General features: G+C 41.4%; 1 protein-coding gene across 1 annotated transcript; it reads right to left on the bottom strand.

Moving 5' to 3' along the window:
• Positions 1-8,977: 8,977 nt before the first annotated feature.
• On the bottom strand, positions 8,978-14,267 carry dnajb11 (DnaJ heat shock protein family (Hsp40) member B11). The gene is made up of 10 exons (XM_086123818.1): positions 14,079-14,267; positions 13,622-13,778; positions 12,833-12,930; positions 11,322-11,454; positions 10,980-11,122; positions 10,757-10,839; positions 10,403-10,460; positions 10,209-10,320; positions 9,977-10,136; positions 8,978-9,807 (listed from the first exon to the last, which is right to left on the bottom strand). Exons 1-10 carry the CDS (start codon positions 14,150-14,152, stop codon positions 9,743-9,745), a joined length of 1,083 nt encoding a protein of 360 aa, XP_085979944.1. The 5' UTR covers positions 14,153-14,267; the 3' UTR covers positions 8,978-9,742.
• Between the last annotated feature and the right edge of the window lie 144 nt (positions 14,268-14,411).

The raw sequence follows: 14,411 nt of genomic DNA, 5'->3' as shown, positions 1-14,411 counted from the left end.
GTGCAAGTCTTTATCTCCATCAATCAATTAGATGTTGGATTTGATGACAGACAGCAATAATCCAGGGGCATGCAGAGGGTTACACATTCTAACATATGCGTTGGGGCGTGGGGGATCAATCACCGTGACCCATAAGGTACTCTCGATTCGCGTAATTGACTTTTCATAGCGTAATGCAGGGGTGGACAAACTACGGCCCGCGGGCCAAGGTTTGATTGCATTCATTTCGTTTGGAGTTGTAATGACAGGTATTTCAACACCAGGTGGCGCAGTTACTTCAAGTTGCAGAGCACAGGGAGGGAGGGGAAGACGAAGAAAGAGGGAGAGAGTAATGACCATGGAAGGTGATATGTATCTGATTAAACGAAGCGGGTAACAAAGTACGAAACACTCAGGAGACGCCTGGAGTCGGAAAGGTTATAAACTTGGAAATGACTTTGCATAGAAGTCAATCACTGAGTGCAGAAAAAGCTGTAATCTCTGCAGTGATAATTTTACAGTTTACCGAGTCTGATCAGCGAGTCCGGGACTCGCTGATCAGAAAAGTATGAGTCCCATTATGCATTGAGAGAGTCCCAAATTTCGAATTCTGAAATGGTCTACTTATTCGATTGCATATGATAATAACACAAACAACAACATATACATACAATTCTAAACAAATGTTGCAAAAATTTAAATAATTCAGGAGCAGGCCTGAGGATTTCGGCTCTTTGAAGTGAACAATGAGTAGTTTTTAGACGAAAAAAACGACCATGTAGAGTAAGGTGTTTTTAGCCCAAAAAAAAAAAACGACCGTGAAAAGGAAGGCGTTTTTAGACGAAAAAAACCCACCATGTATAGAAAGGCGTTTTTCGATGAAAAAAACGACCATGAATAGTAAGGTGTTTTAACAAAAAAAAACGACCATGTATATTAAGGCGTTTTAAGCCGAAAAAAAAGACCATGTATAGTAAGCGTTTTTAGCCGAAAAAAACGACCATGTCTAGTAAGGCATTTTTAGCCCCAAAAAAACGACCATGTATAGTAAGGTGTTTTTAGCCCAAAAAAACGACCATGTATAGTAAGGCGTTTTTAGCCCAAAAAAAACGACCATGTATAGTAAGGCATTATAGGCCGAAAAAAAACGACCATGTATAGTAAGGCATTTTAAGCCACAAAAAATGACCATGTGCAGTAAGGCGTTTTTGGCCGAAAAAAACGACCATGTATAGCACGGCGTTCTTAGCCGGAAAAAAAAAAACGACCATGTATAGTTAGGCATTTTTCGCCCCCAAAAAACAACCATGTACAGTAAGGCATTTTTGGCCGAAAAAAAAAACGACCATGTATAGTAAGGTGTTTTGAGCCCAAAAAAAATGACCATAGTAAGGCGTTTTTAGCCGAAAAAAAACGACCATGTATAGTAAGGCGTTTTTAGCCGAAAAAACAGACCATGTATCGTAAGGTGTTTTTAGCCGGAAAAAAAACGGTGCAAATGGTTTTCTTGATTGGCTGTCAGCCGGGTGAGGGTGCCCCCTCTCCTCTGCCGATGGCCCGAAGACAGCCGGGGGAGGCTCCAGCACACACCCCCAACCCCGACCCTTGTGAGTACAAGGGGATGAGAAATTGGATGGGAGGGGGGACAGACAACACCCATGCCAGAAAGAAGAGAACACGCAAGAGCGACAGGCGGGAGCTGGATTTGAACCCTGGACCTCTGCGTTCGCACTCCAACGCACTTACCAGTGGGCCACGGAGCCAGCCCAGCGTCACACTCAAATGTATAAATGAAAGCATAAAACACTTTTTTTTTTTTTTTTTAAAAGATCAACACAACACATTAAAAGTCATGATACTCTTAATTATATCTGTGTTGTCATTTCTTGCTCTTGTGCAGCTTTCTTGGCTTCGATCTTCTCCACCTGTTCCTGTCGGAGAAAGGGGATGTGTCATCTGACCATCTCAATCACAACAGGACATTTCCTGAAATGTCATCAGCCATCTAAGTCACAACAGGATTTTTGCGTTTTTGGCCAAAAAATAAACGACCATGTATCGTAAGGCGTTTTTAGCCGAAAAAAACGACCATGTATAGTAAGGCGTTTTTGGCCGAAAAAAAACGACCATGTATAGTAAGGCGTTTTTAGCCCAAAAAAAACGACCAGGTATAGTCAGGCGTTTTTAGACGAAAAAAACGACCATGTATAAAAGTAAGGCATTTTTAGCCCAAAAAAACGACCATATATAGCACAGCGTTTTTAGCCGAAAAAAAACCGACCATGTATAGTAAGGCATTTTTAGCCCCAAAAAAACGACCATGTTTAGTAAGGCATTTTTGGCTGAAAAAAAAACGACCATGTATATAGTAAGGCATTTTTGGCCCAAAAAAACGACCATGTATAGTAAGGCGTTTTTAGCCGAAAAAAACGACCATGTATAGTAAGACTTTTTTAGCGTCAAAAATGACCATGTATAGTAAGGCGTTTTTAGCCGAAAAAAACGACCATGTATAGTTAGGCGTTTTTAGCCGAAAAAAATGACCATGTATAGTAAGGCGTTTTTGGCCGAAAAAAAATCGACCATGTATCGTTTTTTCCGGGTCGCGGGGGCAACAGCTTCAGCAGGGAAGCCCAGACTTCCCTCTCCCTAGCTACTTCTTCCAGCTCTCCCCGGGGGATCCCGAGACGTTCCCAGGCCAGCTGGGTGACATAGTCTCTCCAGCGTGTCCTGGGTCTTCCTCGGGGTCTCCTCCCGGTGGGACATGCCCGGAACACCTCACCAGGGAGGCGTTCAGTAGGCATCCGAATCAGATGCCCAAGCCACCTCATCTGGCTCCTCTCGATGTGGAGGAGAAGCGGCTCGACTCTGAGCCCCTCCCGGATGACCGAGCTTCTCACCTTATCTCTAAGGGAGAGACACCCTGCGGAGAAAACTCATTTCGGCCGCTTGTAACCGGGATCTCGTTCTTTCGGTCACGACCCATTGCTCGTGACCATAGATGAGGGTTGGAACGTAGATCGACCGGTAAATTGAGAGCTTCGCCCTTCGGCTCAGCTCCTTCTTCACCACGACAGACCGTCCGCGCCATTTTTTTTTTCTTATTGATGTTCTCAAATACCCTCCGTATGACGGCCAGACACTATTGGAGCTGGTCCAAACACCCACTGGCGCCGCAATACACAAACACACACGCGCCCTCTCTCACGGATTGCCCACTTAGCCGTCCCTTTGCTTGTCCCTCACTTTAGCCTGCAGCTACGCTTAGCAGTTATTACACTCAGGGTCAAGTGTGATCCTACTACTTATCTGCATCAACAACTGGAAAGTGCATGCACACACACACACACACACACACACACCCACACACACACACACACACACACACATACAAATTGAGTGACGAAAGGGAATTAGGCAGGAGATGTGAGTGCATTACTGTCATGTGCACCACAAATAGTAATTACAGTCCAAGTGGCTTGGATATGTTATTAATCATAATTAGGACCATGCATGTCCCTTTAAGAAGCTAATAAAAATACATACCACAAACGATTCCTTCCTTATGGCAGGCCTCACATTGATTGTCAAGTTTCTCACCAGTTGAAGTCCTGGAAGTGCTGGGACTCCACAAATAATGTACGATAATTTAATTTTGATAAGCAAAGTTGAGGGTGTTACACTGATATCACGCAGCTGAGTATGATTGTTTCGTGGCTTCACACAAGGTTGCCCTGCCCGCCAGTTCATAATTTTACACGTTTAGCCGGAGAGTGTGAGTGGGTTTGCTCACCACAGTTTTTGGATTTGTTACAGTCTTACAAGTGGAAAAAGAAGTCAACAAATATTCATATTAAAATGTGTAAACAAAAAATGCCCCTCGAACATATTCGTTACATTCCAGGGTCAAGCTGTCGTCAGCATAAAACCTTTATCAACTTTCAGTCACATACATGAGTACAAAAAAGAAAGAGGTTAATCACTTTTTATGTTAAAACAGAATAATAAAGACACAGTCTTAATACAAAATGATTTATTGTAAAGATGATTCACATCACACATTCATTTTAAATTCCCAAATGTCATGTCAACCTAAAAAAAACTTGAATCACTTTCAGCATTCTTCCTCTCACCTTCTCTCTTTTTGAGGCCGCACCTTTTTTGGGGGGAGGGGAGAGTGTCACAAAAAAGCCACAAAAACGTTCTGCATTTGTTGCACACTGAACCACATGACATCATCCATCATGCAGTTCGTGAGCCCAGAGCCATATTCCTGTGTGGGGTGTATTGTTTTTAGAGGTTCTACTGTATATTGTCCGAATATTGAATACTACTACTAGTTGTGGGCCGATAAATCAATTGTTTATATCGTGAATATTCATGGATTTGATGGATACATTAGTTTTATTTAGTTTCATTTGTCCACTGCTGTGGTTTTCATCACACTTTCCATTTCTAGCCATCAATCTATTTTTTTTTAACCATTTGTCCTAATTTGGGTCAAGGGTGAGCTGGAGCATATCCCAGCAGGCTTTGGATAAGAAGTGAGATACATCCTGGAATGGTCACCTGGCAGTTCCATCCATGCATCCATTTTCGATCGGCTTATACTCACAAGGATTGCAGGGGGTGCTGGAGCCTATCCCAGCCATCTTCGGACAGTAGGCGGGGGACACCCTAAACTGGTTGCCAGCCAATCGCATGGCACACAGAAACCAACAACCTTCTGCGCTCACACTCACACCTTGGGACAATTTTGAGTGTTCAATCAGCCCGCCATGCATATTTTTGGAATGTGGGAGAAAACCCACGCTGGCCCGGGGAGAAAATGCAAACTCCACACAGGGAGGCCGGAGCTGGAATTGAAATCGGTAGCTCTGCACTGTGAGGTCAACACGCGAACCACTAGGACACCAGGTCACCCACCAGCCAGTTGAAAGGTAAAATTAGACGGACAACCATTCACCCTCAATATTCACACTGAAGGACAACTCTAATTTTTGAATGAATCTAACTGAACAGAAAGCAAAAATTTGGACAACCATATGGAGAACACGTAAACTTCCCACAGAACGATCAGAGCCGAAGTTCAAGCCTAGAACCCCAGGTGTTAGGGCATCAGACAAATGTCTGAGAAGAGCCCAGTTTAGCTCGCAGGCTAGCTGGTGGCGAGCACCACTCATCGCCCCATGCTAACCCCTCTGCTCGCCTGGTGGGGTATATTCCATCATATTCCAGATTCTGGATATAATTCCACGGCTCAAATATGTAGGAATGTGTAAACACATGAGTGGGGTGTGGTTTCAGCACATTCAGCAGACACGCCACAGTGTTCCAGAGTGGAGAGAATGGTCTGATTTTTCATGATATTAAAGCCCTCTTCTATATACTTTTAATCATACAAATCTAGCAGGGTTGTTAACAACGTCCTCCTTTGTGGTGTGTGAAAAAACATAATTATTGTCACTTTAAGGGGACTTCGATAACATTTGCCGTAAGGTCATTACTTTGTTCCAAATTATATCACTTTTCTCTTTTTTGTATTTTAGTTTCCGCCCTTCAATTGACATTACATTACTTGGTACCCGCACACAATTAGCGTCGCTATGAACACGAACATATAAGATTATACGCAAAATGCATGGAAAATGACACCATAAATGAATGGGAAGAGAATAACAGGCACAGTCTGTAATTGTAGTTTAAATACATCTTCAATGAAGTAAACTGAACCCCCCCCCCCCCCCCCCCGAAGTTTGAGCACATTCTCTTATTCTTTAGTTGACCATAACTCTACTAATAACACATTAGGGCAAAGTACAGTGTGTCAGGGATGACAAAAAGTTTTAGTGTGTGAAACTGACTATAGGATGTTTAAAGAGACAACTCCCTGCTCCACAGCCCTGTTATCTCCGTGGGAGTTCATTACTCACATGGGAACACACAGACATACGAATGGCCGACCACACACACACGCACACATACATATAGAAGTAAAAAGAGATAGTCATTCATTAGCATTGTGTTGCATGCAGATGTGCACATCAGTCGGAAGGCTATAAATTATCACAACAGGGTCGGTGTGGCCCGCCCATGCAGACAGACCCCCAGAGTGTGTGTGTGTGTGTGTGTGTGTGTGTGTGTGTGTGTGTGTGTGTGTGTGTGTGTGTGTGTGTGTGCATGGTGGGCTACAGATAAAGAACCACTACTCTCTGGAACATGCCGCACAAGGTGGTTCACACATGACTGTACAACTGCTGGTTCTGACAAATGTCAGCCATTAAAAGCTTCAATAAGAGTAGTTGAAGCAAAATTTGAACATTTCTGTCATACAAGTGTAAAAAGAAGTTAACTAATGTTTTATAACAGTAAAATAAAGAAAATGTAAAGATGCCATCATGAATCAAAATTAAATTCTGTAAGTATACATATTCATATTAAGATATTTCTTGTAATGTAATTTGCTATCACCGGTCACCCTGCGATGGTGGCATTACGAAAAAAGAAAGCCAAAGAAAAAGAAAGACACATGGTGTTTCCCATCGGTCAGCAAATACATTTTTGTTATGGTTTCTCTCAGAGGGCTGTTAAGACTGAAAACAACAGAAATGTTTGTCATATTGTAACATATACACAATTGCTCCTGCATGTCATCACGATTACAGTTTGTACTGTACTTGTGGGAAATGTAGTTGGGTAATGCATACTTTAGACCAGTGGTGGGCAAATTAAATGTTGGAGGGCCCCACAAATTTTCAGCCGTTCTACAGTGGGGACCACATACGACCAGACGGTTCCAAACTATATATATGTCATTGAAGCTATTTTAGAAATGGACAAAATATAGGCATAATGCACATGCAAAATACTGTAGCTTTCGTGGTCCTAATGTATGTCATTATTGAGAATATATTTTTCAATGCATGTATAATAGAACCACTATTTCAACCCAACAACAAAATATTTGAGGCAAACAATAAATTAAAAGGCAGAAAAATGACCATTTAAGGGTGGCGCAAAACAGCTCAACAAGAAACCAATGCATACCTGTCAACTCATACAGTTTAGCCATAGTTCATACGGATTTTGTGGTGAATTTTACGTATATGGCCGTATCGCACAAATCATACGGATTCTAAAAATGTCCCCCCCCCCAGAATGGTGCTAGTCTACTCGAATGCTTTCATCCATCCATCCATTTTCCGAACCGCTTGATCCTCACTAGGGTCGCGGGGGGTGCTGGAGCCTATCCCAGCCGTCTTCGGGCAGTAGGCGGGGACACCCTGAATCAGTTGCCAGCCAATCGCAGGGCACACAGAGACGAACAACCATTCACGCCCACACTCACACCTAGGGACAATTTAGAGCGTCCAATCAGCCTGCCATGCATGTCGAATGCTTTCATTTCCAAAGTAAATATGAATGGATGCTGTAACTTTGAGCCGATGGGTCAGCATTTGGAGTTGGTGAAAAAAGTAACGCAGGAATACAACTCTGAACACAGTAATGCCACTAATTAGAATGATGATTAGACATTAACCAGACATTGTATTATGGAGCTCTACAATAAATATCATTGAAAATTTCGTGGGTTTTTTTCTGCCGTTATTTTGACATATAAAAAGCTTTGGTATGTTATAAGGATTTTTTGCTCTTTATAAGGATTTTTTTGGTAGTTTATACAGGTTGGCGCTCCGAAAAGTTGACAGGTATGCCAATGTATGTGCAAAAAATCATTTTGTACATTTTTTATAAAAATTAACTCATTCAAAATGTTGACATTATTGAGGTAATGTTTGTCCTGCATAACATTCCAAATCTGCAATCAAACAATCTATCAATTAATCAATCAAGCCTACTCATGTAGTTTATATCGGGCAGTAAATGACCCAGTGTAAGCATAACTAAGACATGTCTGCCATCTAGCGGTCATAGATGATATTGAAACTACAGTCCACCCTGCATATTCGCAGTTTGACATCCATGTATTTGCATAATCACTGACACCCCCCTCGATATTTTTTTCATGTTTCAGATGTTTTCTGGGGTATCTCGTTTTATCTATCTCTTTTCTTTTTGGGGGCGGGGCGTAAATAAAGGGGCCACCCAGTGTGTGGTCTGCAGCCCACCATTTGCCAATGCCTGCTTTAGGCTTATAACAAGACTTGATGCTCACCAAATGTGGATCACGGGACTTGATTCTGATCCATCCATCCATTTTCTAATCAGTTTATCTTCACGAGTGTCGCGGGCGTGCTGGAGCTTATCCCAGGTGTCTTCAGGCAGTAGGTGGGGTACACCCTGAACGGGTTGCCAGCCAATCGTAGGGCACACATGGACCCGCTCACGATCACAACAAGGGACACATAGTGTTCCATTAGCCTGCCATGCATGTTTTTGGAATGTGGGGGAAAAACCGGAGTACCCGGAGAAAACCCACGCAGGCCCGGGGAGAACATGCAAACTCCACACAGTGCTCTAAAATATTCATAGCTGAGAATGTGAGTGTGAATTTTGTTTTTACAGTACGAGTTTTTCTTCTTCTTTCTCAAGCACAGTGTTAATGTTCAAACATTGTATAATTTTAGTGTCTTAGAATAATGGTAAATTAACTTTTTTTTTAACCCGCCTCACTTTTAATTAACACTTTGGCCTTGTGGTGGCGGTACTTGGAAAGCTAAATATTTTTTAGGTGGTAGTGTACTTTGTATGAAATTTTAACAAGTTTACAGTGCCCCCAAATGGCCCGAAACATTCATTGCATACACCCCCCCCCCCCCCCCGAACAATGTTATATAATTTCATGTTTATACTTAAGCCTTTAACCTGCCTTCTCTATCACTGAATGTTAATGTGGGATTTAATTATACTTGTAATGTAACGAACTTACTGGGTAACAAGTGCATTCCAAATGGAAGTGTTTCCTGAAGAACGCATTCGTCAATTCGTTCATATATGGAACTCTATCGCAATCTACTGGAGAATTTAAGTAATAGCATTCTCATCACAACCGGTAGAAATCTTTATTCATACTCCCCAAAAATCAGTTAACCCCACTCAGCTTTAAAACCGAAATGAAAACAAAAGACTAGTTAATTCACAGTTGGAGGCAGCGTTGCACTTTTGCAAAACACAAAGGGGGGAAAAAAATCTTTGATCCATGATAAATGTGCAGCATTTGAAACGTTTATCCCATCTAGGTGAGTTTTATCATTAAAGTAAAAAGAGGCATCATAGGAAGTGCAAATTTAACAATTATTTTTACAGTTTTCCACTGTATATTTCCTATGTTGTTCACATGTAAGTGTGCTGGTTCTTCAGCAATGAACAAAATGTGTGAATGGAACAAAAGACTATGTAAAAGAAGAGGACGTAGCCTTTGAGGCCCAAAGAGAAAACCAATTCCCGTTAAAACCTCTGTTGGTTGTGAACATAATGCCAATTTGAGTAAAAGTCAAAGAGCAAACTGTCCCTGGATTTGTTTGATTTATTACAAAATCAAACTGGCCCCAGCGCCCACTTCTTTTATATAGCCTGTATCCTTAAATACACCTAAAAATGTGGTTTTGGGAAGTGGGGGTGCACAGAAAAGATTGTTGAAATGTAAAAACGAATAAATTCAAGACATCCTGAGTTGGGAAAACAAAATAAACATAAATAGACTGCGGCCAGAAACGTAGTGCAGGTCACGCTTGTCCTGCTGCTGCTGCTGTTGTAGTTTGCATGTTGTTTGTCATGTACGTGTCAGTCCAAGCAGCATATGCTAGTAGCCTTGTAGTCCATTGTATACCTTCTGTATGGAGCCTTGCTTCAACAGGTTCCGAATACCTGCAGAAGGAATGAAGTCGTTTATCGTGGTCAGTCGAACGTCAGTTAAAAACAGTGACTGACAAATCTCTCCTCGCAGCACCCAAGGTAAGATTTGCACAACAGTGGCCCCAAACGAACAGTACGGTAATTTTCTCATTGATTCTTTTCACAAATGCAAAGCACTTACCGTTTTTCTGTTTTTCATCCATCTGTGTTTGAGGGAACTCTACGTCAAAGGTGATTATAAGAGACCCACGAATGTTGATATTGTCGAAGTTGGGCAGGCCTTCGCCTTTCTTCCACATCCTGGCACCAGGCTTGGTTACCTTGTCCCGCACTATGTGTACCTAGGAAGAAAACGGTTTGCAGTGCTTTGACAGCACTTTAAAGAGAAAGTGAGTATAACAGACGAGGAGTACCTTGTGTCCGTCCAAATGAATGATGTCCATTTCAAAGCCGACCAGTGCCTCCACCAGGGAGATGGTTATGTTGGTATACAGGTCATCTCCCCTGCGCTCAAAGACGCGATGTCTACGAAACACAAACGTCTCCTCAATGTCATGTTCTTGTGCATTCTGTGACCAAAGTGTTAAGTTATAAAGTTGGCTTGTACTTTAACACTTTGATGCGGAAACGCAGATCTCCGGGTTCTCCGTCGATGTGAGGCTCCCCTGAGTAAAACACGTATTTTTTAATAAATTAAGAAATCATCGAATGTCCCTCACAGGTTGAATAAAGTATTTAGCAAACTAAAACGGACAGCACATTGATACTCGTATTTTTGTCTTATCAGAAACACAAACGCAGTATATTTTTGTTGATTTCCGAAAAAAATAAAATAAAACAATCACAACATTCGGAGAGCCGTGTTGTCACTGGCGCAGCAACCACACTGCTATTTGAATCTCTGTAATGCTACTGTATCGTAATGTGACAATGGTACCATACTGGTGGTCTGAAAGCTTACCTTCCCCAATAAAGGGATACTCCATCTCATCTCTCACACCTTGTTCAATTTCCACCTCCAGCGTTCTCTCCTCATTCACCAGCCTGGTGTAATCAAGGAAATGGCACAAAAAGGCTCCATTGAACAAAGTCAAATATACTCTTTGTGCAACATATAGCACAGATGAAATTTCTTTCCTCTCAAGGATCGCGATAAATATATATTTTTTAAAAACGAGACTCACTTGACATTGGGACATTCATCGCACACCATCTCTTGCGTCATCTGGAAGCGGCCCGGGCCAAGCTGCGTGGTCCTCATCTCCGGTCGACAATTGCATTTCCGCTTTCCGGGCGCCTCTTTGGCTACAGGTTTGTTACGCACGACCTGGCCGCAAAAAAATCAAGACATTTAAAATAAGAAGTGGAAGATTATTATGGAACTTTTTTGTTTGTTGTTTTATGTGTGCCCTGTGATTGGCTGGGAACTACTTCAGGGTGTACCCCTCCTACCGCCCAAAGACACTTAAAAAGCCTACATAGGCATGGTGAGAACATGCCAACTCAATGTGGGAACTTTTAGTCACCTCTACAAAGTTGCCAGCATAGACCTCTTCAAGCGTGACCTCCAAGTCAAGTACGATGTCATTTCCTCTGGGGATGTTTCGATCCTGCTGTTGTCGGTTGCCTCCAAACATGAAACCGAAGTCGCCAAAGAAACTACACATCGGGACACAACAATTGTAAGCCAACACTGTAGTATCACCAGTTGGTCAATTTAAAATGTGACTACAATTTCGATGAAAAATATGTCTCAAAGGTCACAGAGGGGCTTTTCCTTTTTTTCTGTTTTCAACAAGTGTGATGATTACCATAGAACCGAAAAGTCAAAAGGTCTAACAGCCATATAATTTGAAATTTCAAGCAACACTTTAGGGACTAATACGCCTCTTAGGTAGGGTGTCAACCTCAATGTTGTCACAGGGCACTTTGGAGTTACGTCTTCCCTTGAAGGGCCGTTATGACAGTGAAACCACACAAATGTGTTATCGTCACATCGCACTATTAGTTGTACACAACGAATGAATGATGACTAGTTCTGAAATCAGTCTATTATAATAGTTTGTTCAAGTGAGTGTAAACAGGGTAAAAAAAATATTGCAGAATCTCAACGTTATTCATTTCACATGACAATTTGACATTACGGTACATATTTTAGCAAGGTGAATCTGCTTTCCTGGGCCATATAAATGACGTGGCGGAGCGGATTTGACGCCTGTGCTTCCAGGTAACACACTAAGCGTTTTCTTTTGCCTTCTTTGGGTGGAGCTTTTTTTTTTCTTTCTTTTAATTCGTATCGGAAGGGTACCAGACATAAAAAAGAAGACAAGTGAGATAAAAGTTTCTGGCTATGCAAGTTTAACCCTGTCGTGGATGCTTTTGTTCTTATTTCTCGTGCGAGGATAGTTTCGCAACAGATGACTTTCAACCAATGCTGTAGAAAAAAAATGTATGCCTCCCAATATTTTTTGTGGTATTGCCATTTTGGGGATACCTCCACAACTTTGTTTTATTTTAGTTCGTGACAAAGGTAGGTTAAATAAAGAATAGAAAAGCATTATTGTGACACTACAAGTAGCAATTGTGAATATGCAACATTAACTTAATTGTATTGAGGAAAACAACTTAAAACAAGATATTCCAATTTTTAAACAAGACGAAGTAAAATGTACTTAAGTGTCATGACAGTGAATACAGTACAGATGTAAGATTTACTTTTTGAATTGACAAGTTCGAATTCTACATAAATGTAATAAAGTAATACTATTTTTATAACAGATTAGTCTCAAGAGAATTTTACTTGACACTGGCAAGTGAATGTAACTTAAAATTAAACCATTCAAATTTGATTTTTAAAATGTATGAATTGCTAAAGTATAATTTGAGTAAATGTTACAGGTTGTTTTTCTAGCGTGTGTTGGCTATCTCGATTTCACATTTAAAGATTTTGAGATGTTTAACCCTCGTGCCCTGCAGGTTCTACTGTAATCAAGAATCCTGATGTCTATTGTCTTCCATTTATATTAACAGGACCAACCTGGAGAAGATATCATTGTGTGAACTGTGGTGGCCTTCTTTAAGTCCATCTTCTCCATATGCGTCATACTGTTTCCTTTTCTCCTCATCTGAAAGAACCTGTAAATGAAAAGTCAAATTTATTTACATGATCCCTAATCACACAAGAGCCTCAAAGGGCACAGTTGACGAATATTAACAACGTGCGCTATCTTAACCCCACAGGACAGCAAGGAAAACTTTTTTTTTTAAACCCGGGGAAAGACAAGAACACATGACAACAGAGTGCCGGTCAAAAATAAAGACATTGTGACAATAATAAACCTAGACAGTGTCCATCTACTTCTTCCTTTCATAACTTTGCTGCTGTGAATTGGGAATTTCTCCATTGCGAGACTAATAAAAATGTTCTTATCTTATCTTATCTTATCAACAGGGGGCATTATCTTAGTGAAGGTAGAAGTTGTGATGCAGCCATAAATCAATAACATTATACAACTTTCAAAAACGCGAAATCACTTTTTATGTATTTATCTTCCGAAATGTTAAGCCATTGATCGAATATTAGAATAACCACAAGATGTTATTGCCAATAACTTTATATTTCGGCAATATCTAGCCAATCCGATGCAGCCACACAGTACAGTTGACCAATCACGGCGAGCCTAATGTTTCCACGGGTAACCGATCAGCTCAGCGAATAAAAGCAGTGTGCTCGGGTTCTTCCGGAAGACATTTCACGGTGAAATCTGACTCTTTGTATGAATTATCACTTCTGAAGCTTTGTAGGAAAATTAAAAATGTCTCATACCTCGTAGGCAGCGCCCAAGTCGGCGAATTTATCCTGAGCTTTGGGGTCGTCTTGGTTCCTGTCGGGGTGTAACTGGAGGGCTAGCTTTCTGTAGGCTTTCTTGATGTCCCTGATTGATGCACTCTTGCTCACTCCAAGGATTTTGTAAAAATCTCGCCTACGGGAGAAACACAAGCTAAAAAACATTCACAAATGTGCATGTACAAACGCAACGATCCTGTTGCTGGGACAAAAAGGCTAGTGAACAGGCTAGTTTGGGAGACACATGCATAGGTTTTTCTTACTTACAGAACTAGCTTGCTCCATTTAGTGACACAATTAACGCCGAAACAAATGTAAAAACAAGAGTAGTTTAGCCTCTAGTGCACTGCACCGGATGAACCAATCACAGTGGAACATGTGTACCAGCTGGCGATGCTGCGTGAGCGACCATTTCAGCGCAAAACCACTAACTTACCCGGCAAACACTGTAGTAATAACCCAGAGAAGCAAACAACACACACTGTACAGTTTCATCCCTTTGGTCGCCATATATAAACCCCAAAATATATATATTTAACGAAATATTGAAAAGAAGAGCCGGCTTCTTCTGAAGGTTGTATCCAGCTGCCAGTCACAGGAAAGCCTTTTTTTCCGGCTTGTCGAGGAAGTCCCGCCTACCGGCAGACGTATCGAAACCCCACCCACATTTAAAGATATATACCTTTTTTCGGGCGATCCTGCACAGAAAGAGTAATCATAACAATATCTTTTGTGAACCACTGTAAAAAAAAAAAACATTTTGCGGGAT

The sequence above is a fragment of the Hippocampus guttulatus genome, chromosome 11, assembly GCF_054856545.1.
Source record: "Hippocampus guttulatus isolate MCC_2025c chromosome 11, RoL_Hgut_1.0, whole genome shotgun sequence".
In the NCBI taxonomy this organism is placed as follows: Eukaryota; Metazoa; Chordata; class Actinopteri; order Syngnathiformes; family Syngnathidae; genus Hippocampus; species Hippocampus guttulatus.
Note: the sequence above shows the minus strand (reverse complement) of the source record. Positions and strands in the feature narration are given on the sequence as shown.